The following is a 26,226-nucleotide window of genomic DNA, read 5'->3' on the forward strand; positions in this document are numbered from 1 at the left end:
GCACATTCCTTTGACGTATCCATATGTCAAATTTGAGTTGAATGTGTGCAACCCTTGAATGTGTAATATTGTTGGGGAGGTAATGGTCGGAAACTGAAAAATTTCATAAAGGGGCATTAATGTCAAAAATCATCAGACCATGACCAAATTCGAACTTTACTGAGTTGAATGTGTGCAACCCTTACCAAGATAATGAACGGAAACTGATCATGATGGAAGGGCGGAATGACGGAACAGGGCAACCCTATATGCCCAGGCCAATTTATGGCGGGGGCATAAATACCGGTATATCTTTTTTTTTAGGGTTTGCAATCCATAACATGAATTTTTTCCCAAATTTCATGAATTTTCACGACTGTCTCAAGACTTCTGGAGGGCACTGTATCAATCCATTGACTTACAAAAATTTGCCCAGTGCTGCATTCATGTTGTCCATTGTTAGTTTTGTTAAGGGCATTTTTCTGACAGACAAGACTTCTGAAAGATTTATCTATAGATTTGGTGTTATTTTCACATTCTTCAAATTACAATATATACACAGTGAATTATTCCAAGTTTGAAGTGAACAGCTCTCTTGGTTTTTAAGAAAAGGACCTTAACAAAGCTTTAGCTTAGTGAGCTTGACCTGAAATTGAATGCAACAGGTAATGCTTCTCAAAGTGCATCTGTTTATAACTGGTGTTACACTATGTGTGATAATATACTTTGTCATCATATAAATATACCATGGTGGTTTTTAAAAAATAAACTCTGTAAGTAACAGACATCTTACAAGAGCCAGTGCCGCATGATAATCACACTTGGATATATTTACTAAAAGCTGGTTTATTGCCCTTTCCTTTTTCATGCCTTATGTAACTAACTGGTAAACTTTGAAGGCTTGGAACTTTCTCATCAAAATGAGACTGATTTATGAGTTGATATGCCAATTAAATTGTCAAAGTTTTTACACAAGTCCTTTCTACTTCCACTTATTGATTGACTTTCTCCTGTATCTCGCATATCTTCATATACAATTAACCAGATAGTTTTCAACCTTAGTATACAAAGGACCACATAGCCAAAGTTACAACCAACTTATTGCTAAAACAAGATTAAGACTAGAACTGTGTCCAAAGGACACGGATGCCCCCACTGACAATTTATATATGGTATATAGTGAAAAAATCAACAAAGGGCCATAATTCTGTTAAATTTGGTCACAGCAAAAATTCCTTCCTTTACTACCATCTACACATTAAGGTTGATCATCCCTGGAAGTTTAAGCAAACTCTGCCATCCGGTTTAAGAGGAGTTGCGTTCACAAAATTTCTATATGGCATATAGTGAAAAAAATCAACAAAGGGCCATAATTCTGTTAAATTTGGTCGCAGCAAAAATTCCTTCCTTTACTACCATCTACACATTAAGGTTGATCATCCCTGGAAGTTTAAGCAAAATCTGCCATCCGGTTTAAGAGGAGTTGCGTTCACAAAATTTCTATATGGTATATAGTGAAAAAATCAACAAAGGGCCATAATTTAGTTAAATTTGGTCGCAGCAAAAATTCCTTCCTTTACTACCATCTACACATTAAGGTTGATCATCCCTGTAAGTTTAAGCAAAATCTGCCATCCGGTTTAAGAGGAGTTGCGTTCACAAAATTTCTATATGGTATATAGTGAAAAAATCAACAAAGGGCCATAATTCTGTTAAATTTGGTCGCAGCAAAAATTCCTTCCTTTACTACCATCTACACATTAAGGTTATTCATCCCTGGAAGTTTAAGCAAAATCTGCCATCCGGTTTAAGAGGAGTTGCGTTCACAAAATTTCTATATGGTCTATGGTGAAAAAATCAACAAAGGGCCATAATTCTGTTAAATTTGATCGCAGCAAAAATTCCTTCCTTTACTACCATCTACACATTAAGGTTGATCATCCCTGTAAGTTTAAGCAAAATCTGCCATCCGGTTTAAGAGGAGTTGCGTTCACAAGATTTCGGGACGTACAGACGGACGGACGGACAGACGTACGGACGGACACTCGGACGGACAAGTGCAACGCTATATGCTCCCACTCTGTGGGGGCATAAAAATATAAATTATACTACAGGATCAAACACAACAAATTGTCCATTGAGTAGGAAAATACTTTAATTCAAAGTTTTTGGTTGAAGTCAAAACTTATGTCTATTATAAGAAAAATGTGTTTAAAATTGGCTTAAAATCACCAATATTTATACCTTTAAATTCTTCAGTCTAAACATCAATAATTCTATCATTTAAACTCATTTTCCATTATGCAATTATATATAAAACAACGAGAATGTTGTAAATATGAAATAGACAATAACAAGTTAAAAGACTAAGGCAAAACTTGCATGTAAAGAAACTGTAAAATCATGCACAATGTAAAGAAATAAAATGAAAAAATTTACAACATATGTACAACGGTTTTTACATATATAATACACAGACCTATCTACAGGGTTAGATACTTCATTTACTTTAAAACTAAAATGTAAAATTATTACATGTATAATGCTTTTTAAATAAATACCATTAAAATCTAAAACATGATCACCAAGTTGTATTCCATCAGTTTGTTTTTTTATAGTTTTTTAGTATATATTACATTAAGCTTAGTTAATCTACAGACAACTGCTTCTATCAAGTGCTCTTTTCTCAAGTCAATAATGATTTTTAAAAACATGGAATTGACAGACATAAATAGGAACCAATGATTGTCAAAATTTGTATTAATGAAATGATGCAATAAAAATGAATTTTGATTATAAGTGCTAAATGTTTCTTAAAGATGTTTGTTTTAAAAAATTTGTGAAAATAGCCTTTGATAAAAATAGTATTAGAGAAGATTTACAATTTTACATAAAACATAATGAACAAATCAAAATTTAAAATACTAACTAATTACCATATTTTATGAAAGTTTCCTGAGTATCTTGCCTTTCAAGGAATGCAATACGTTACTAAATACTGAAAAAAATTGTCTCAAAAATGCTCTATTCTATTCCTTCAAAAACTCAATTTGATATTATGAACAGATATTTAAAAAATTCTTTTCTTTGAAGTTAAATGTTTTCTTGAAATATACACTTTACTTTCAAACCCTCTTGAAATTCAGCCAGAATAATTAGTGTATATGCACAAAAAGTGTAGAGCTATTTAATACTAAATAACAATCTCAACAAGATAAAAGTTTACACTTCTTTTTTAATCATTTTAAATAATGAGAATATAAATGGAACAATACCAATTAATTGAGATCATAACTGTTTATTTTTCTAAACTAACTTCAATCCTGCCATTATTGTTTAAATCAAGCACTTCCTTTGTTACATTATAATACCCAGATGGAATGGCAGTGTTAATGTATGTAATGTCAGTATCTAATAAATTCCAGGAATAATCCTATATTTAACCTTCTCACAATAGCGGTCCCAGCTAGCCCCGTACTTCTGCCTACACAGAGCATCATCTCTACGTTCCCGGTGTACAAGCAAGATGAAGAAGTAGATTGGATAGAAGTAAGGCATTATGGATGTAAAACCTGTACAAGAAAAAAGGTTTGTAAACTTCAGAAATCCCGTAATTTTTTAACTTGAATTTTTTTTTTAAAAATTGCCTTAAATACTACTAATCTTAAAATAAAGTTTCTACTACAAAAATGGCTCAGCATATAGCCATTTTTTATGTAACAACTTCTTACAGTCCAAGTATTACTGTAAGAATTTGTTTAACTATACTGAACTCACTTTAAAAAGTATAGGCATGCAAATATCATATGATCATTATATAAAGAAATAAATTTAGTATTTAATAAATTAATCAATTTCAATATAACAACAGTCCATATACAATGTATAATATCGTAACAGCACTTACCACATGGAAGGGACCAAGCTAATGACATAATTATATCCCCAAGGTAGTTTGGTTTCCTACATAATCCCCACCAACCAGACACAAGGAGCTTCTTGTTGGTTCCAGTGCGTATTGTCTCTAGATCTAAAAAGGTAACCAAAGAGATTCAGAAACTTATTCATCCCTTACACTGTTCAACATAAAAATATACCATCCGGTCAGAACAATAGATAGAGCGTTGGAATGACTGGGCTAGTCACAACCCGGGTTTTATCCCCAGACAGGACAGGTCACTTTTGTTGTGATTAATCATGAAAATCTTTCTACTGTCATTCGCACTGTACCTCTGCTTTGGCATGTACAGAAGTGACCAGCTCTTTCAGTCCGTCATTGCATAAGTGAAACTAGTAATCTGCTTGACAGCCTATGCTGGAAACATGCAATAGCTGAAAAGTGCTCTGGTTAATTAAATGCCGCTTACTGGCATGATCCAGAGGGTTAACTACCAACAACAACCACCTCAACGTCAAATTTTTTTTAGTTTTCTGGTAAAAAAAAAAAAAATTGGATTAGAAATGTCTACCCAGAAAAAAGTCTGCCATATAATAATTCTTACAAACGTAAAGCACTGCTTAAATTGTTTTCTGTATTTTTCAGCAAAAAGTAATATTTCTACTTACGTGCAAGAGCTGGGTCATTTGGATTCTTTCTGAAATCATTCTTCTGAGAGTTGCTTCCACGGAATATGTAATATCCAATGACTGTAAAAAAAATGTAAATAGTACATTAATGCAAACAACCTATGATAAATAATAACTTCCACAGCATATTACAACATCCATGCATATGATCACAAATGCTATTTATTTGTTTGCAGCTTATAAATTTCAAAGAGTAAATAAAAATGCATCACATTAATTTAACTTTACCAAAGGTAAGGACAGATTCTTAACAATTTTCCAATGCACACTGAATTCACTTGTTCATAATTATCTTCTTCAATTATTAACTTTTATTAATATTTGCCAAACTTCAACAGTAAAAAAAATCATGCATTAATCCAGGTACTGGAAATTAAACTATCATCATTCAAACAGCAACTCATATGACAGAAATCAACATACCGGACAGGATTCTAACTCACAGAAGTCAGCATCAATGAACACACAGATACAGAAGTTTATATATGAGAGACAGTACATGATTGACTGTCTTTGCCAAATCACTGAATGACTGATAGATCAGAAAACTACATTAATACTACTATATAGAAAGAAAACAGCAACTTACAGTTCAAGAGGGCAATACTAGCTAAACAGTACCAGGGCATTGGATTAGGATGTTCTAGGAGATAGCGACCTTGTAGGCAATACAGAAATGGCACCCAAGCTAGATCTCCTAAACTCAACATGAATCCAAAGCCTTCATAGATGATATCCATGGTTGTCAAGATGGCATCCTGAAATAACAAAACATGGATCAACATGTTATAATGAACTAATCTTATCTGCAGGATTTCAACATCTGAATCTTTATAAATATATTGCTATATTTATATATTAATATATAAGTACAATATGTGCTAAAATGTTTAAATTTGTTAAGTGCTCCCATTAATAATAAGTTGTTTATTAAACCATGAATATCGTAACAATAAATTCAAACTAATAAAAGAGAAACACACACCTCAAACCATAAAGCATCAGCTACATAGAGAGTTTGAAACACAGCTACAGCAACCAAAGCATAATCCAACTGTTTATCCATCTGATAGTCCTTCACAAGGAAAACAAGGTTAATCATCACCCAACCGATGAGGCCTGGTCTCATTTCACAAAAAAACTTGAAATCAAACATTCCAATCCTTGGGTTGAGTTCATGTCCCATGAAGAAGTCGTAGAAAATGTTTCCTGTAGATTTGAGAAGTATATAACAGAGAATTAATCTTGTAGAATATGGCCAATAAAATTTACTGCTCATACTAAGACTAAACATACTCATGTTAGAACAAGAAACATGGCAATAACACGAAACCAGGTTTTCAATTATCAACATTGTAGATAAATATGTTGTATTTGAAATACAAATACAAGCAACAATGTAACTATGTGCAATGTTAAACATGAATAATGTAGGAGGAATTGCCACGAAAGAAGTGTTCACTATATATTCTATATAAGGAAAAAAAACAACAAAGGGCCATAATTAGGTCAAAAATTATCCAATCACAAAACCCCGACAATAATGCGCCAGGGCACTTGATGATAAAGCTTCTGTGAAAGTTTGAACAAAATCCGTTGAGAAATGTAGGACGAGTTGCGTACGGTAGAAATTGTTTACTATATATTCTGTATAAGGAAAAAAACAAAGGGCCATAAGGAAAAAAACAAAGGGCCATAATTAGGTCAAATATTATTTAATCACAAAACCCCGACAATATGTGCCAGGGCACTTGATAACCAAGCTTCTGAGAAAGTTTGGTCAAAATCCGTTGAGAAATGTAGGAGGAGTTGCGCACAAAAGAAATTGTTCACTACATATTCTATATAAGGAAAAAAAAATAGGGCCATAATTAGGTCAAATATTATCCAATCACAAAACCCCCTACAATATGCGCCAGGGCACTTGATGACAAAGCTTTTGTGAAAGTTTGGTCAGAATCCGTTGTGAAATGTAGGAGGAGTTCAGCACAGAAGAAATTGTTCACTATATATTCTATATAAGGAAAAAAAAACAACAAAGGGCCATAATTAGGTCAAATTTTATCCAATCACAAAACCCCGACAATCTGCCCCAGGGTACTTGATGACAAAGCTTCTGTGAAAGTTTGGTCAAAATCCGTTGAGAAATGTAGGAGGAGTTGCGCACAGAAGAAATTGTTCACTACATATTCTATATAAGGAAAAAAACAAAGGGCCATAATTAGGTCAAATATTATCCAATCACAAAACCCCGACAATATGCGCCAGGGCACTTGATAACAAAGCTTCTGTGACAGTTTGGTCAAAATCCGTTGAGAAAAGTAGAAGGAGTTGTGCACAGAAGAAATTGTTTACGCCCGACCGCCCACCCGCCCGTCCGCCCGCAGACATACCTCAATTTAATAACCAGTTTTTTCCTTCGGAAAACCTGGTTAAAAATAGTTCCTACAGAAATTAAAGCAAAAAAAAAAAATCAAGGACTTTTGAAGGACTTTTCAAAGGTCCAAAATGTACATTTAAGCATACCAGATTTAACAATAAGATTCCTTGTTCTTTGTTTATATACACTGGAAGTTTGAAAAGTCAGTTTTAATTGTTCATGAAAGGAAATTATAGTTTGCCTTGCCATTCAAGTACTGTGGGAACTAAGTGAAATGGGAAAAGCTGAGACTCAGGAGGATTGTTCATTTTGGATTTTTAAACAGAAATAACAGGATTGGCCTTCATTTCATTCTTATTTCTATCATTATTGTTCCTATCAGTGTCGTAACATTTTCACTTTCAGCTTTTCAAAAAATGTGGTTTGAGTTTTCTGACAACTACTGCAGATTCATGTCTATCTGAGTTGGAGTCAAATTTTATTGCTGACAAGCACGATTTTACCAAAATCAATATAGTTCTGTCAGACAAGGGACACAACTTACATTGCGTCTATTACTGTTAACACAGCAGATCCATGGGTATTCACTCATTCATTTCAACTTTATCACACTTTTTCCTATCATTAAATGTACTAACTTAATGTTGCCATTAGAATCAAGCAGTTAAACAATGACTGACTGAAATATACCCAGTGCCCACAGTTACAAAGAAGTGTTACCACAAACAAATATATAAGTACAGAAATTGTCAATCTTCTGTGTCAAATGAAATGACAGTGTATAGTTTTTGTATTTTCCAGTGTAATGTGTACATTTTTGCCTATTAAGAACCAGCTGCATAAAATGATTCAAGATGATGATCCCAAAGTTTTTTTTCCAACACAACTTTCAAGGGCTTTTTAAGTCCAAGTTCATTTCAGGTTTTGTTGAAATTTAGGGACTCTTAAAGCCTATATAAGACTTAAAGCCTGTACACACCATGTGAAACATGTGGAGTGGACTTAAAAGAACTCCACTAAGGTCCAAAAGCCTCAAATATATAATTTGAATTTCTTGGTGATATGCAAAATATCATAAGGAAACTTACCCATAAATAAATTGAAAATCATATTTTAATGCTATTCTTAGCCTAATTTGAGTGAAAAACATTGCAATTTTGGGTCATTTTTCACATTATTCTAGGCTGAGCCAATGATCTGAAATTTTACATGTTATTTGTCTAGACCATCTTCTAATGGAACATTAAAGCGGTTTTAAGCTTTTAATTTCCCTTAGAAAAACATTTCTGTGTTGCAACATATCACTGTTAAGGCTTCTTCAAAACAACGTACGAGAGCTATTTATGAGTCAATGATGTTGTTTCTAAAAATAGAAGACCGGAAAATGAGTTGTCCGCTTAAATAATTTAAATAGAGAGAGGACTGGTAGATTAAAACTATTGAGGAGTTACCTTAATGTATATGATTTTATTGACAGCAAATTTCATTTTCCACCGTAATTCTATTGACTTGACAATTTTATGAAACGATTTATCTAAAAATAACATATTTAACCTTAGAAAAGAGGAAAGTCGCTTTTAAGAGATTCCAGTAATGTTTTTTGACATGACCAATTCCAGTAAGGTTTTTTGTCATGACCGGACTGGAATTTTTTTTGGAGATTCACATATCAATCAATCAATGAAGGTCTGGACCAAGAACATGCAGGGTTGTCATTAACTTTTTTTGCAGGTTTGTTTTGAACTTGAGGCGGTCATTTCTGTCTTTATCATGCATAACAAAGAGTGTTTTCTTAATTTTGAGGCGGCCCATAATGCATTATAATGACAACCCTGAACATGTGCAAAAAAATTTAAGCCTTCCCCTTACCCTGTTTTTCCAGAATAATCATTTTTATTGTGCAAAATGACCCAAAACTGCGATGTCATCATACGACCTCAACAGCATGAATTAAATTATTATAATAAATTAATCCTTACCAGTATTGCCAGGAGGTGCTAAGTTTTTAATTGGTCCCCTTCTTGCCTTTATGTACATAAATACAGCCAAAACAAAAGAGAATATGATTGCAGAAGTCATAATCTGCAAGAACTTGTCATACACAATGGTAACAGGAACTTTGTAGTAGACTGCTGCAGCAAAGGCCAACAAACTTACAACAAATGCAAAAAATCCTGGAAGAGAAATAGGAAGAACATCTTAAATTTATGAATTATTACTTTTTCCTGTGCAAATGCTTTATGTTCAAAAATCAACAAATTACTATTTCACAACTTTATTAAAGTAACTTTTTCTTAAGTGTCTAGTGGAAGAGAATTTCAGTAAAATATCAAAGACTAGTCACTGTTATGAAATTATGTACCAGTTCAAACTTCAATTAAGTTACAATCCATATAGAACAGTAACTGTTAAATGATTGCTTTGTACCAAGTTTTTCAAACACTGTTTCAAAAGCAAAATTTTACATTGCGTCTGTTTTTATCTGTTTGGGTTGTCAGACCAAACAAATAATGGTAGCGAAATTTCAGAGCCAATGCTGTTAATTGCAAATGCCTAAAGTAGTAATCCACTTTTTTGAAGCGGTTACTTCCCTTTTTATGTACACTACCACCGAAAAATTCAGGGGAGATCAATGCGTAAAGATTTCAAATGACAGGCGCATTAATTTTCAAGCAAAGTAGTTCCCGAATGGTCGAAGATTTCTAATATTGTTTTATTCTTTATAGATATACATGCTTACAGTAAGCTCCATGATTATTTACATCTGTGTTTAGCAGTAACAAACCCTAATTTAGAATAATATGGTTTTCTTCGGGCTCTTAACATATAACTTCACCCTGGCCGAGGGGTTTGCACGATTGCTTATGAATCGAGAGGTCTCGAGTTCAAATCCCAGTTGAGGCAACTCATTTTTTAATTATTTTTTTTTAAGTCAAATAAACATTGAATTGACTATCAGTGTTGCAATTAGTCTTATAGCCAATTTACTACAGTTAAAACACTAGTTATCCTCTGCTAGAACATTAATATTTCCCCAAATTAGGACTGCAACAATTGACCAGATGTTCGATTCGATTTAAGGCACACAGATTTGATTCATCATTTTCCAGAAATACAACACTGTGCTCCCATGACCAAGTTGAATTAGCCAACCACATGTAGCATAATTAAATTGTAGACTAGTAAGAGAAGTACTAAAACACACATTTTATCGAATCAAATCGAAACTGTTATAGTTGATATAATCAGAAATCGAATTGGTGCCCATTTTTCGATACATCTGAACAAATCGTTGCACCACTACCCAAAATTTGGGTGCTTCTTCTTGTAAGGAAATATGTTTCTTCAACAATAAACAGAAAAAATGTAAACATGGTTTTTCTTACCATTACACCTGTAAGAAAGTCTCTGATTATTTTTGATAGGTAGACCTTGTACTACCTTACCAACAGGAATCAGGGACAGAACAGCTTGAAAAATAAACCATCCAACAAATATAAGTGCGGCTTGTACATCAAAGAAACTAGACCATTTCCCAGGACAGTTGTGAATATTAGTTATGCTGCACTTCTTCTATAAAGACAATAAAGAAATTTCAACATAAATGACATTTGTGCTTTTTACCTGTAATCATATTGTTCACCTTTAGCTATTTACAATATCATGGGTGCAAGTTGAAAATTTGAAAAAACCTGAAAACTGTAATTCATAATCATTTTCCTATATAATCTTATAGTAAAACATGATGAAATTTGTCACAAAAAACCTGAACTTCAGGCATATGCCTGAAAACTTGCACCCATACAATATGGAAAAACTTGACGAAATAAATATAAATACACAAAACAAAATATGAATTCTTACCCAATAATGAAATTATCGGATAGAATAACTTTCTTTGTAAACTTCTTGACCGCCTGAGATGTCAGAATTAAGAGTCTATAATGGAAGGTGCCTATATGTTCACATGACACAGCATCACTTTCATTTTAACCTTACCTTGCTAGAACGGTAAAGGGTCAACTCTGCCCTATACCAACTCGGCACGGGTCAACTCGGCCCACTATTAAAAAACTATATAAGGATATAGATTGTTTAGTTAATAAAAATTTTAAGGAGTAAATTACTATAGAATTATTCAGAAGTACGATCACTTACAAACAGAAATTGAAAAAGTTGGCAGTGTACCTGTACGTATTGTTTGAAGAAAGAGATATCAAGACAATATATGTTAAATATTGATTCATTATTAAATAGAGTTTTTAGATTGAATTTTTGTGACAATAAATGTAATTGTATTTAATACTGTTTGTTCTTTAATACCACCAATGCTGTTTTAACGATATTTTTTTACAAAAACATTTGGAGTACTGTAGGCCAAATATGCATAATAAATTGTAAATTCTTCCTTCCTCTACAAATTCACCTACAAATTGTTATTTTCATCAATAAAACATTTAACTTTCTCAATATCCTAGAGTAGTAGTCTGTTACTGTGAAAATGTTAAACACTGAAAGTTATGATGAAAACATAAAAAGTAATAAAAGAAGTAATAAAAGTAATCATTAACAGTAATATATAATAATGGGCCGAGTTGACCCGTGCCAAGTTAACTCGGGCCGAGTACGTTTTAGGGCCGAGCTGACCCTGATTCTGCTAGAACCAACTGTGATTTGATTTAGTCATCAGTATGGAACTAGCAAACCTGCAGTCTAACAAGTTTCTATATTGTTGGCAAAATAAATCCAACTTTTATTTTGATAGTCCTGACAAGTCCTTTAACAAATTCAGCAGGTTATGGCTTAGGTAATATTGGGGTGTTATGTGAGAGTGTTCAATCTAGAGTGTGCCATTGTTCCTATGGCCCACTAAAAACAAGTTAGCACAATTTATGAACTATATGTGGCCTTTTGCACAATATCTTCGAGTTTTAAAAGGAAATAACTAAATAAGTAATTAATGGGATTTCATAAGGGTACCGTTTCATAATATCACTGTGACGCAGTTTCAAGTTCAAGACTTCTTGTCCCATGTGTTTTACATTAGCAAAGGAAATTAGGAAACAAAACTTATATATTTTGTTTAAAACATACTGTATTAATACTAGACAAAGTACCAGTCAGGAGTTTCAAGTGTGTGTTCTATTCATGTCATCTTCTAAAGGAACATTAAAGCGGTTTTAAGCGTTTTATTTCTGTTAGAAAAACATTTCTGTGTTGCAACACAAACTGATTGAGAATACATTGTATGCTGTTTACAAACGATTAATGCATACCACATTTTACAATATTAACTAGTGGGCTCAATACTGAATATATCCATGAAATCATAAAATTATAAACTGCAATACTGGGAAAGTCTTAAATATTGATACATAAATTACAAATAGTAGACAGTACAAACAATTTTTAAATTACCTTAGAACAAGCCATATTAATGTAATATAATGTGGCTGGTAAGAAGAGCATCATCATGAAGGTTCCAAAAGCACCACCAAACTCTGTGTGCCCTGTCTTTGCATTTTCTTTCTTTTCACTTCTCTCTGGACTTTCAGATGCTCGTTTCCCCACTTCCTGATAATTCAATAAATATTTCATAGCAAACAAGATTATAAGATTCTACAATCTGTCGAAAAACAAAACATCAATCAAAAACAAATAAATTTTATAGTGATTATTTATGATTATTAAAAACCTCAACATCAGTTTTCGTATAACCAGGGCATCCTTAAAAACTTATGAATTTGTCTCTTGTGGATACTTTGTAATACAATTCACAAATGTCAACATTCAGGTTTAAATACCATAAAAGCAGATATTTTTTAAAAATTTGTAGTTAGCATTTTATGTGAAATAACCATGTAGTTCCATTATGCTAAAAATAAATCTTATCTTACTATACCTCATTAGATTTAGATGCTAATCTTGCTGACATTCTTGTTGGTGTTGAAGATTTTGATCTGGCAGTCCTGTTTGGAGTTGCTGCTTTAGGTTTTGTTGTCTTAGGTCTTCCTGGACTCCTTCCCCTTGATCTACTTCTACTACGGCTGCGACTTCTACTCCTAGTTGATCTTGATTTTGAACTTCTAGACCTTGATCTTACCTTTATAATAATAAACAAACTATTAACAAAGTCAGTAAATAACTAGCTGTTTAAGCATACAAAAAATAAAAAAATAAAATTTAAATGTTTTGTACATGTAGTTTAATTCATTTTTAATATCTCAGAGAAATTATGAACACCTAAGGAAGTTACATAACCGTAAGCATGGGGTGCAATCTAAATATAGAAATTTAAATTTCTAATAATAGATCTATTTTACAACATAATTTCATTTACCCCCGATGTCTTCTTCAACGCCATGATGACAGGAGAATTCTCCTCTTCTACCTAAAATAATAAGAAAGAAATAGTTTGCATTTGATTTTTATATTTTTAGGTACGATATATTTAATTTGTACTTAGTTCTGATTCGGAATATACCCCGTCGTGAGCCCCTTAGTAAAAGTTTGTTCAAAACACGGATCAAACGACTGAATGTTCAAACACGGATCAAATGATTGAATGTTCAACTAAGTGTTCTGTATTAATCTTTTTGTAAAGTTCATATAAATCAAATGATATAACGAATTCTGTGTGAAAAAAACAACAACAAAGGCAATCGTATGAAAATCTAGCGTACAAATTTTGTCATCACATTTCGCGCCCAATGACATTAACACCCAAAATGAGAGCGTAGAATCAAGTAAATTGCAGTTAATTTAGACAGATAAATGCTTTAACAAAAGTAATTAACGAAACATTCGATATTTTGATTTAAAGACAACAATCTAAGAATACATACTTGGAAATCCCTTACGACAAAACTAGTTCCGTACACAATAAGCGACGCTTGACACAGTTGGCGGGCAAGATTTTCATTGGTCGGTATCGCTTTCTATTTAACTGCTGTGTTTTGATTGGATAGTCTTATTGGAACAGCCAAAGAGGGCTCCCACGGTGTGACTCATCGGGGTAAATAATAATTATATAATATTGAGTAGCCTCACTGTGTACTAAATAGAGGATATTCAAGTGTTTTCTATAAATACATGATTTATTTTCATCGAGTGGTATGAAAATAAATATTTCATGAGTGGCGGTAGCCACGAGTGAAATATGGTAATTTTCATGCCACAAGATGAAAATAAATCATGTATTTATAGAAAAAACTTGAATTTTCTGTTTATTATATACATTTTTCTCTTTTTTGCGATAAAATTTGAAAGACTTTCCCTTAAATTTTGTGTACTGGCAGAATTTAACAGAAAGTAGTCCGGGAAGACACCAGTGAAAATACGGAAAATATGTTTCACTGCAGTGAAAAATAAATTTTTACAGTGAAAATACGGAAAATGAAAATACGCATTTTATTTCATCAATATTTCTCTATATTTCATTTAGAATCTATAAGTATATAATAAATTGATATTTTATTGTATAAATAACAAGGTCAAACACATTTTAGGTCAAATCAATGCCACTAGCACCTGTGACACGACCCGCATTTTTCCCTATTGAACATAGAAGAACCGAAAGTGTGTGTTTTTATGCTATAAAATCACTGTTTGACGTTCTATATTTAAACATGTGACGTATTCATTATACATGTGACGTAACCACTATAAAATCCGACGCGCTGACAGTAAGTACTGTACGGAAACAAATCAGGCGCAATTTTGCTTAATATCAGGTACGGCAGCATTTATTTGTTGATGTCGTGTTAGAATCGAAATAATATATCCAAATCGGTGAATTTTTCGCTGGATACATCACTGTTTGTCGTTCGGATGTGCATCAATCATTATATCACTCGGGCTACGCCCCCGTGATATAATTCCTGGCATCCGAACTCCAAACAGTGATGTTATTGAGCGGTAAAATCACAGTTTGGGATATATTATTTCTTAAATGAACTACTGCATAAATGAAGCTAAGATATTTTAAAAGGATCTTACGCATTTTCGGATTTTTTTTGCTTATTTTTGTGTGTGTGTGTGGGGGGGGGGGGTATCAAGGAGCTATAGGGGGTATTATATAGTACTATCAGGGTCTTCTATTTGAAAGCTACTGTCAATTTATAATTTATATCAAAACGAAGCACGACTATATCTAATGTATCGATTATTTTAACAGTTTATTAATTTAAGTTTAAATTTAAGCTTTGCTAAAAAGGGAATATATTTATCTCGAAACAATTTATATAGATTATCTTATTCCGTTTGATTCCTTTAAAGAAGATATTTATAATTAAGGGTGTGCATTTCTTTGCAAAGATTCCAACTCGGATATATATATCATTATATGATACCACCTGAAGTATCATGATCATGATGATGTATATATAGATATAGACTTAATTATTACTTGTTTTTTGTTTGTTTGTTGTCATTGGGCTTTTTTGTTGTTGTTTAGTGTATTTTAAATAGTGTATTTTGACAGGCGTTCTCGATTTTACTCAAACCTTAAATGACGACATATACTCTAAGATTTTACGCGAAACGTAATATAAAACAGATATCTCCGACAATATATCAAATTAAAGATGATTATATAAGCTGTTTTCCCTCCCACTGTCCCTCCGTACTTAAACATTTCCCGAGTTCAAAAGTGCGTGAGATAAAGCTACAGGCACGATCAAGATCTTGAAAGAACGTAGCGGAAACTGCCTGTAATTACTTATGGCAGAATGTAGCATGTTCACATAGAGTTAACAAGACTTTATTGCACTTATTTCTGAGAAAAGGCACGTAGAATCCGAGTATCAGACTAAAGATACAACAAGCTTTTGCAGCCCATCATCACAATATAATTTATAATGATAATATCATTACATGATCATTTTAAATATTTCGGATATGCATTAAAGATTCTTTTGTAAAGTTGAATTATTTGTCAACGTACGTACATACGTTCAATTTAGGCTAATATAAAATTTCATTCATACATATAATTCGATCAGGTCATATGTTTAATGATGTCACAGCAAAATATGTGCACAGCCGTACAATACCATTTTAACGGCACGGGTATGTGATAAAAGGTACTCTCATAAAGCACAGCCAATTCATTTTGTCTACTACATGTACATGAATTTCTTTGTTGTAACCGTGCAAAAAAATACTTGACTGTGAATAAACGTTGACTTTTAAAACTTACATCTTACAATTTCAAAGCAGAATAGATAGATAAACGTGTATATTACCTTATTTTTTAGTTGATAAGTAATCCGAGCCAATATAGTACTACAGGCAAATAGTTGTAACACATTGTCAGTGACTCTGATACACTCTACTATTGTAGTAAATTGTAGTAATTCGGTCGGAATGTTTGACTTTTACATGCTATCTTAACCCCATATTCATCTACGAGTTATGCTTCATTCATTGAGAAACCTTATCCATTGCCCTATATAACTACGATACATGTATGAAAAGAATGGTATTTTTACCATTTTTTTAAAAATTTAAGATGATTGACATGTTAATTATAACAGCTGTAACGCATATCTCATAATGTAGGAGTTACGTCAGTGTCGCACCGATCCATCGATGTGGGCACTGGACTGGTCACTGACCTTTCACGAATTAAATCGTATAGCTCTAACATACATTTTTTAGTTCTTTAAGTATGACTTTGATTATTTTACTGACTATAGATAAATATAATATAGCATGGTATGTAAGCTGTTAAAATTTCGATGACAGTACGTTTATGAAACATTCAAAATGTCTTGGATTTTCCATACACTCAATCGTCTCAGATTTTCATCATTCTGTTCCATATGGCTTTATAGGTAGACAATGTGTTGACTCTATTTTATTTAAATAACAGTTTTTCATTGAAATAAAATGTATAAATAAAAGAAAATCAGCATAATACGGATCTGATCATTCTGTACATTTAATGGTTTAAAATGTATTTTGTCCAATGATATATCGTTCCATTTTTCAAATTCTCTGACATGTACATTATTCATTTTGACTTGTCCTAAACTGATTCCATTTCATTAATGCTGACTAACAAACATTAATTCACCTACAGTAATTAATTTGAAGTAAATGACACATATCCGGGGTATCTGATTTTGTTAACGACTGGGTGAACTTATTTAAGAAAAATGTTCAAGGCATTCATTCTTTATCAATAAAACATAAAATGACATATTAAAGTCTTTAAGTGCAATAACAATGCATGTAGCAAAAATGAATAGCATTTTAAAGGGCTCGCAGTGGGCGATCAGAGACTATATTCAAAACTGCATGAACATGAACGAGATCAACCATTGTTTTCCCTTATTTCTACCATAAACATTATTAATATTTGGATTCTATTTACTATTTCAAATATCTTTAATTATCAGCATAATTTACATTATTGGGTTCTTTAAATGGATTTCAATTTTCGTCCGTATCATTTTTTGTATTTACAAATGTTAAATGACTAATGAATTGACAAGTTAAAAGTTAAGACGACAATGTTTATTGTAATCTATAATAAGGTCAACTGAAATGACAAGATATATTTGATAGTTTTATAATTCACCCCAGGCACAATTATGCCTGTGACAATTGACCATTTAAGTTGTAAATAATGGTTACTGATTGTAACTGATAAAATCCTTTAATTGTCAATCTGGTGCCTGGCCAAAAACGTTTAATTTTCAAAAATGATCAACGTAAGATAAAATAAAATATTGTCCCATATAAGTTCATGTCAAACGTCTCGTACCTTGAAAGTTTAGTGTAGTTAACGAAGTACTAGACGATTTTATAAGTCCGTCAGTTTTAAGTTTTCACTTTTTTCTTTACATAAATTTTCGTGTCCATGTTTTTTTTAAAAATGATTTTTATCCCTTTCAAAGGTGGTTTATTTGATTATTTGTAATATATGTACAATATAAGTGACTACAGTGGGAGCAATCATTTATTTAATTTCTTTGTCCTATTTTCTTTACTTCTTCGTTCGCATTTTTCTTTCTCATCTGTACATGTTTTTCCTTCCTAATTAATAGCAATCTATGTAGAAGAAACTATATTTCATATAAAGAACACACGAGTCAAATGATACCTTTCGGAAGCTAACCAAAAGTTTGCCAATTCTTTGAAGTTTGCATGAATAAATGTGAGTGGACATAGAGATGTTTGGACTAACACGGTCAAGTAAACTAGTTCAAGTGCTCTTCAGACTCAAGATATTTTCAATCCTTCCTATCACTTTAATATCAGATACAAAGACATCGCATTTTATGTACCATGTTTTCTTGTCTCACCATTATAGTTGAGCATATCGGGACTTGTTTTAATGAGTTTATATCTGGTATAGAACATAAGCAGACTTTTCTGTTTTTATGGGAGCAAAATCGGAAACGTTTTGAAAAGATCGAAGGAACGTTGCTTATCTGCTGTACACAGTACTGTTGATTTACAACATATTTTACAACATAAAGGCACATGGTCCATAAAAGTCAACTAGTATAGATAAGATGTCAAGGCAATATTTATTCACTCCAGATTTCAGAGGGCAACCATCTTGAACAAAATCATATCTCCGCCTTATATTGACCATTTCCATTTACACCAATTGACGAGTTAATGAAAAGTAACTCGTTCAAACAGCTCCTTTTAAATCCCCTTCATTTTATAAATGTGACCTCTCAAAGTGTCTTCATAAACAGTAAATGATATGATAAAAACGCGTATTTAATTAAAAAGGGGAGGGGGAGGAATAAATTTATAAATAATGAAGTATTTTTCAACATTGAACATATTACAAATAAAGATAAAAATAACTTTCCGATCGTTTCCGTCATACTGGTAACCAGTGACTTGTATCAAGCGTACTTTTTTGACAGGAGTGCTTCTCCAATTCTTTAATTGAATGATTTAGTTAAATACATGTATATTATGTGTTATTGCAGGGACATAAATGAATAAATTTCATATTTCTTTGTTATACCCCTCATCAACCGTTACTTCCTTTATATTGCGAGAAACAAAAGCACAAACGGAAATAAGTCTTTATTTTGCAACTACTTTAGGAAATTCCTAGTATCTGAATCTTGATTTTACTTTAAATAAAATACACGCACGCACACACGCACACATTTCGTATTCCTCATTCGCGCTATTTCAAATCCGAAACTTTCCAGTGTACCAGCTAATTGTTTCTCTAATATTGATTTCAATACAATACATAATTATGTATCATTTTGATTATGATATTTTGCATATGATTTAACCGATATTGATAATTAAGGTTGGATACATTATATCTAATGCAAACATAGCAATTGTAAGTGCCAAAACCTGCTATAACATCCTAAATAAAAGAACATTAGCAATCATAAAATACCCTGTCTTGTATATGTCATATATATTGTCCTAGTGTTACCGTAGTATATTGTTTTGTAAAGTTTCCTTGTTAATTTTAATGTGCTCCGATTTGATAAATCACACACAATTATTTTACAGCCATGTTTAAACTGTGGAGCATTTTGTTTTGGCATATTATTATACTTCAATCCTTTTACATCTTGTTTTAACATGATTAACAAGGATACTTTTAGTTATTTTATCTAATTATGTAGATATAAAAGTGAAATTTGTAGCTAAGGGAGATAAATCTTCAGTGCATAAAACAGTATAGTTACATCTGTGTTATGGGCTGGGGAGTTGTCACCCTTAGAAGTTAACTGTCTCCTGTATTTCCATTTAGAATGGCTATACATGTATATGTTTCTAGTGTATATTTCTATATATGTGTTTACATGTACAGACGGGAGTCTAATCAACAAATTATAAAATATAATGTACAGTGCGCAAATCAAGTTTGCAGGTACATGTATATGCCTCAAATTTGCCTATTGTGGATTTGGTTTTTGTTCAGGAATACAAAACTATACAGTCGTTTTCTTCAGATAATGAAATACTTAATGTATATAGTCGTAACCACTGCTGTTATTCTAAGAATGGTTATGGATTTAGTAAATGGATAAAGGAAGCAGTCTATTGACAGTACGTAGTCATGCCATTTCGAAGCTTATGCATGGATAAGCCTGGATTACGTAAATACAACATTTCAACTATATACCGCGTATTATTGTTTACAATTCTCTCGGATTTTCCAAATAAAATTTAACAAAAGAAACAAATTTTGATTTTGTTATAGTTTTATTTGAACAAAATTACATAATTGTCCATTCTTTGTTTCATATTAAATGATGTAGCAAAAACATGCCGTGATTCGAACAATTCCAAACTACAACCACAGAAAATATCTAATTACACATAAACCAGTGCGAGCTGCTCTCTGATATTATATCACAACCTCGTCTTAATAAAGTCAAGTTTTATCAATCAAAAGTAGCCAAGCTAAAAGAATCTGATATGATTCCATTTCTCCTTATAAGATCATTCGCCATTAACTATGGCGAATTATAGCAAGCTTGCATTATAAATCAGAACATGGAAAAAAGGAATTTACAAAAAGAATTTTATACAACCACAAATTGATATACTGATTTCAATTTGTCTTTACTTTATTGCTAGATCCTTCGACTATGAAATTTGTACGAGCTGAGCTTTTTTCTTTTAGCACAATTGAAACTACTATTGAGATGCTAATTTCATCTTAAAAGGGTAAGTAAAAATGCAATAACATACTATAATTATGCAACCAAGACCTGGATACATATGTAAACATCTATTACATGCACATATAGTATGAAAACGTAAACGGAAATCAATCAAGTTTCTTCATAAAACATGCAAGTGACCATGATCTTTCAAACTTAGTACCTGAACATTATAATCAAAACATTTAATGACGATTGACTTATAAACAACCGGGAACTTTGCTTGCAAGCTTAGTGATACATACACGGAGGCAGGAAAATCTATGATATGTTGTAATTAATAACATTACTAATGCAGTCATTTCATAATTTCTGTTCATAATTCCGTTTCATATTAAAGAATTTCTAGGTTAGATTGGTAAGAAAGGAATACCCACAATATAGGGAAACACGACCAGGGAGAAAAATTTTGACCGTTTTCCCCCGTCATGTCGGAATTTTCTACAGTTTTCAATTATTCAGCATTAAATATCAAACAAGAGAAATCATTGGCTTTATTCCTGAATAAAACAAATAAAAACAGAAAAGGTAACATTTTCACAATTTATGCATCAACAATATTACCACATATCAATCTTCCTTTCCAAATTTATTCAAATGCACATGTACATATCAACGAAAAATGTAAGCATCTACTTTTACTTTTTCTCACAGACTAGAACAAAGCTATATATTGAAAAACATACAGAATAATCAAAATGTTACAGAAAACATTTCGGCGAAACTGTTATGGGTACTGTATGGCAAAACGTTCTAATCGTTAAAATCGATTAAAAAACTCTTTAAAAAATATTTAAAAAGACAGCATGAAAAAAAACTTAAATTTTGGCCAACAACAGAGATTTTTTAAAAATTTTGTTTTGTAAATTACAATACCTTTTATGGAAAAGAAGCCAGACTGCTTTGATTATGACCGAAATCACGTTCTTCACAATTTATTCAGATACAATTCAATTAAAGTAACACAACTTTATATAGACAAAAATTGGCATTAAAATATTCATACACATTACACAGATCAATGGGAAATATATCGAAATTACTATTTTAACTTACAATAACAATTACACCCATCCGCATATGTTTCAGCCTAATGTAAATGAGCATAATAATGGATGGATTATGTTTCATGTAAAATGATTTTGCATATAACCTTTAACACAACATGTACTAGATTTTATACTGTTCAGTCGTATTTGCTTTGACATTTTTCTACAAGAGCAGACCAAGCCAAATCGTCTGTATCATTACACTGCATCTCCTTGCCGATGCCCTGAAGCTTGTCTCTCAGTGCTTTCTTGCTAGATGAGTAGATCATTTTTTGTTTAATTCCCAACTGGTTGTCAGGGAGCCTAAAATACAAGGCAAGAATAACGTCAGACCATTGTTTCTTAAATACAAAACTGCAGGGAATAAAGGAATCAAAAGCTATACGTTTTCATAACGTTTAGGTCTTTTATTTTCAATCCATCTTAACACACAGAATATTAGCGCTAAATCTTAAATACTAGGGATCAAACCTTTTTAAAGACAATTAAGCTAGACAAATGTCTTGTTTCAAATTCTAGCTCATCTGTGTAAAAGCAAAGCCTGTAGAATATTAAGAAGATCAGAATTGTCATAGTTTAACTATTTTAAAAATATCATGGAATATACTTATGTGCATGTGTATTGATATGAAAAGCATTTCCGCACAGGGCCAAATTTGGGACCTCTTAAATGTTTTTTTTCTCTATGCAAATTTGAAGTAATGGCAGCTAATTGATCAACAAAAGTTGAATCCAAAAATTGAAACATAATATGTATTAATGAGATACACACTCTGACAAACTAAAGACTGAATCAAATTTATCACCTGTAAAGAGTAAATATAGTATTTGACCATATAAGAGAAATCAGCATCTGTGTTTATATGTAATACCACAACCATGCCTTTCTTTCTTTTTAATCAATGCTATAAAATTGGTAAAACAGCTAATTCCTTTTACATTGTTTGACATTAAAGACATTCAAATGGAAAAATATGGCATATACTACTTGTACAATATATTCATATATTCGGATATAATTCAGAAAAGAATGTTTTATAAGTAAAGCACTGAAATTTCTTAAATAAATTTAGAAAGATAAATGTACCATGCGTACACATGTACATTTTTTCACGTTTTTGACTCTTTTTTTATTGAATTCGACAGTATGAATTTCGAGAATTATTCATAAACTAAAACAATGAACTTTACAGCGGTTAACAATAAGTCTTGAGACTTTCTGAACTTTATAATAAATGCACCTTCTTATGCTCCTTTCTAACACTATCAAGTACAATGAACATGTTATACCAACAGGGATACCTACCACATCATGAAGACAAGTTTGCTAGCTTTACCCTTCGCATATTCGCAATCCATAACAGCATATCGCCCTTCTTTGTTATTACCAGCTTCAATTAATTTTTCACAGAAACTATCGTATGACTCGCCTGCAATATATCATTTATATAAATATATGATTAAATAAACGAAAAGTTTAAGGGGTATCTCACAAGAAACGTTTTGTTATCTATTCATCATTTATTCTAAAAAGATTTTTGGCCTCACTAATTGCGATAAATATTATAAATGGGTTCCACCAGGATATCCAAGAAACACACGGAATGTCGACCGCTGGATAAACTCAGAGGCCTGTTCACTTTTTTTCCAGAACGTTATTACAGTTTACTAAATAAATAAGCATAAATATGTGATACAAACAGTAAAACAAAAAGTTTAACATACCAAGGGCGCCAACACAGTCTACTTCTATATTTTTCAAATCCTTGTCAATTTTATAGATGATATAACTATGTTTGTGGCCTATCTTGAGTTCATCAAATCTGTCCTTACATTCTTCCTTTACTTTGATTCCTGATGACTGCAAAGGAGAGAAAACACCATTTTATAAATTAACCAATACAGATAATAAAGTAATGAATACACAAATGTTTTGTGAAGATTATGTTCTTCGTGTCGCAAACTGAATTGTTCGTTTTCTACGCCGGTGTTAATTAGATCAATCTTCTCCTCCTTTTCCAACCTCCTTCTATTGCAAGGAAGCGTTCCGTAACTTTGAAAATAATGTTTCTATACAATGTAACATGCGTTTCATTTTTGTAAATAACTTGGAAAGAAAACATCAACAGAAAAAGAAAATGCTTCAGGAAAAAATCAAATAAAGGGCTTAAACGGAATAAATTTAATGCCAATTGACAAAATCTATTTTTTTCTTGGCCTATAGCCCATGCAAAAATAAATCACATTTATCTTTTACACAAAATATAGTATGCATGCAGTGTATATAAAGACACTTAAATTATAGACTAAATATTGGTATCATACATAAACTTTCTTTCAGTATTACGATGTAAAGTGATTACTATGATACAATTTCTTGCTTTTCTCATAATTCATTATTCTGCACTTGGATGCTCCCTCATGGTGCGGGAGATATAAATTTGCCTGTGACTGTCCTTTTGTAAAATCACAAAACAGTGACATTTGAACATCTCCGTGTACACATTTCAAGTTTACAATAAATTAATGTTTTATTAAATATCTTAAGAATTTTTACCAATTCTTTGTGGCTTTTTATAGTCCTCACAATCAGTTGCATGTATTCGACTGTTCGTCAGCAGATGGGGGGCATCTGCACCCTATGAATTACCATTGTTTTAATTATTAAGCCTCTTAAGAATTTTAACAACTATTTTATGGCGCTTTTGTATGTCCTCATATTCTGGCAGGTATCTGGCACGTTCAAACTGATGTCTTCTGTTTGGCATATAACCCTCTATAATAATCTTGTTCAACCTTAAAATTTAATAAGACAGGGAACAGCAGTTGCCGGCGTCCTATGCGTTATGTTTTCCTGGTTCTAACGATGAAAGTGCTCGCACCCCTCTTTTTTGTAAATAAAAGCTGTCATCTTGGAAACCGAAAGGTATATTTTGTCTAATATCGTTTCTGTAAAAAAATAGCTGACACGCAAAAAAAAAGCTGACACGCGACCATCAGTGCAAATTTACTTTGAAAATCATTACGGTGTCCTGTTTTAAGCAATGTCGCTAATTGACATACGATATTTACATAACAATGCTTATGTCGATCTTCTTTCAAAAATACAAAATAGATAAAGTGGAGACGATACTTTAGCGACATGTAAAGTTTAATTTACATGTAATATATTCGCATCTTTGGCAGTCGGAATACTCAATAGCGCTTAAATTGCTATAGAGAATGTTTATTGTCGCTATTTGTCAATTTGTGTTTTTCTTTCTTTTTCTTTCCTGTTTTGGTTCTTCTTTGTATTATTTTGTTTGTTTCTTTGAATTTACGTCGCACCAGTGTAGGTCATATGGCGACTTTCCAGCTTTACTGGAGGAGGAAGACCTCAGGTGTCCCTTTGTGCATTATTTCAGGCACAAACGGGCACCCGAGTAGAACGACCAAAGTTCCATAAGCTAGCTGGATAGCTTTCTCACTAAGAAAGATTTCGAAGATGTTGGCGAGGTTTGAAGTAATCGATGTTAACCACTAGTCCACGGACACCCCTCTTTATATAATGCTGAACAGGTGGCATATAAGGGGTAAAAGATTTACTCAAGTCTAAAGTGGTCAACTTTGATGATCAAAAATATTACGAAATTTGCAATTGCCGGCGGCATGGATATATCATTATTACTCTCAGATTATAAATATATGTATATTCAGTTAACGATGCATGCGATAATATTGGAGTTTGCGCAGCACTTAAATATATAAGACACTGATAAATATACTATAGATATATATATATTATATTTAACATGTATTCAACATCATTCACCAAGATATGTAAAGTCATTAGAGCGACTTAATACATTAAGTAATAACCATGTTACTGAGATATATTACTTACAGATGCTTAAAGCATATGTGACTAATCATTTGCTGCCATACACACAATATGGTCGTTGAGACCTGATAAGTTGATCGTTAGTGTTGATCCGTATTATATTCTCGAGGAGCTATCATTGAGGAGAAGTAGATGACTAACCGTCAATCTGATTAAAATTAGCTACCATAAATCTACAATGTAAGGATCTGTATAACATACAAGGTCAGAGTTGCTGTTTGGTCAGAACGTTGTATTCGCTCTACTAATTTTCTAGATCTGCCTTGAAAAGCAGTCTTATCTTTATTTGAACAGAAACACAACGTACCACAGTAACAAGTATAAAAGAGTACAGCTAGGCAGTCGACGAACAAAACGAATCATGAAATGGTTTGGCGACTAGCTGTATCCAGACCCAGACCCGCGCAATAAAAGCAGTCTGGATCAGGACAGCCGTTCCGCCATAACAGTTCCTTTGCTATAGGAGTTTGTAAGATAGAAACGTATGCAATCACACCACGCGGGATGCGCAGGCTGGTCTAAACACGCACTACAATGGTCATGACGACGGCTCAATCTTATCTCAAAGAGTACAGTCGTTCCAACACACGTGAGGGCCGAAAATTTCCATCATCAAGAGATCTATTATCACAAGTAGGAAAAAGCCGCACAGTTGAACTAGACTAAATTTCGCCT

The 26,226-nt window shown here is 32.4% G+C and overlaps 2 protein-coding genes across 3 annotated transcripts; both read right to left on the reverse strand.

Annotated features, from left to right (window-relative positions):
- Positions 1-2,116: 2,116 nt before the first annotated feature.
- LOC132720075 (delta(14)-sterol reductase TM7SF2-like) lies at positions 2,117-13,897 on the reverse strand. 2 transcript variants are annotated; one of them, XM_060704066.1, is made up of 11 exons: positions 13,792-13,897; positions 13,287-13,337; positions 12,849-13,049; positions 12,365-12,520; positions 10,333-10,519; positions 8,926-9,120; positions 5,552-5,775; positions 5,156-5,324; positions 4,546-4,626; positions 3,887-4,009; positions 2,117-3,551 (listed from the first exon to the last, which is right to left on the reverse strand). In XM_060704066.1, the coding sequence occupies exons 2-11, from the start codon at positions 13,308-13,310 to the stop codon at positions 3,391-3,393; spliced, it is 1,521 nt and encodes a 506-aa protein (XP_060560049.1). In that variant the 5' UTR covers positions 13,311-13,337; positions 13,792-13,897; the 3' UTR covers positions 2,117-3,390. The 2 variants fall into 2 exon arrangements, with proteins under 2 accessions (XP_060560049.1, XP_060560048.1); XM_060704065.1 differs by lacking the exon at positions 13,792-13,897 and adding an exon at positions 13,630-13,656.
- Positions 13,898-20,139: 6,242 nt separating this feature from the next.
- On the reverse strand, positions 20,140-23,556 carry LOC132720069 (uncharacterized; the record flags this gene model as incomplete). The annotated part of the gene is made up of 3 exons (XM_060704056.1): positions 20,140-21,974; positions 22,978-23,101; positions 23,397-23,556. Coding segments are annotated over 3 exons (450 nt in total), but the record flags the coding sequence as incomplete, so codon positions are not given.
- Positions 23,557-26,226: the final 2,670 nt, after the last annotated feature.

The sequence above is a fragment of the Ruditapes philippinarum genome, unplaced genomic scaffold (genome assembly GCF_026571515.1).
Source record: "Ruditapes philippinarum isolate M1 unplaced genomic scaffold, ASM2657151v2 ctg1073_1_1_1_1, whole genome shotgun sequence".
Classification (NCBI taxonomy): domain Eukaryota; kingdom Metazoa; phylum Mollusca; class Bivalvia; order Venerida; family Veneridae; genus Ruditapes; species Ruditapes philippinarum.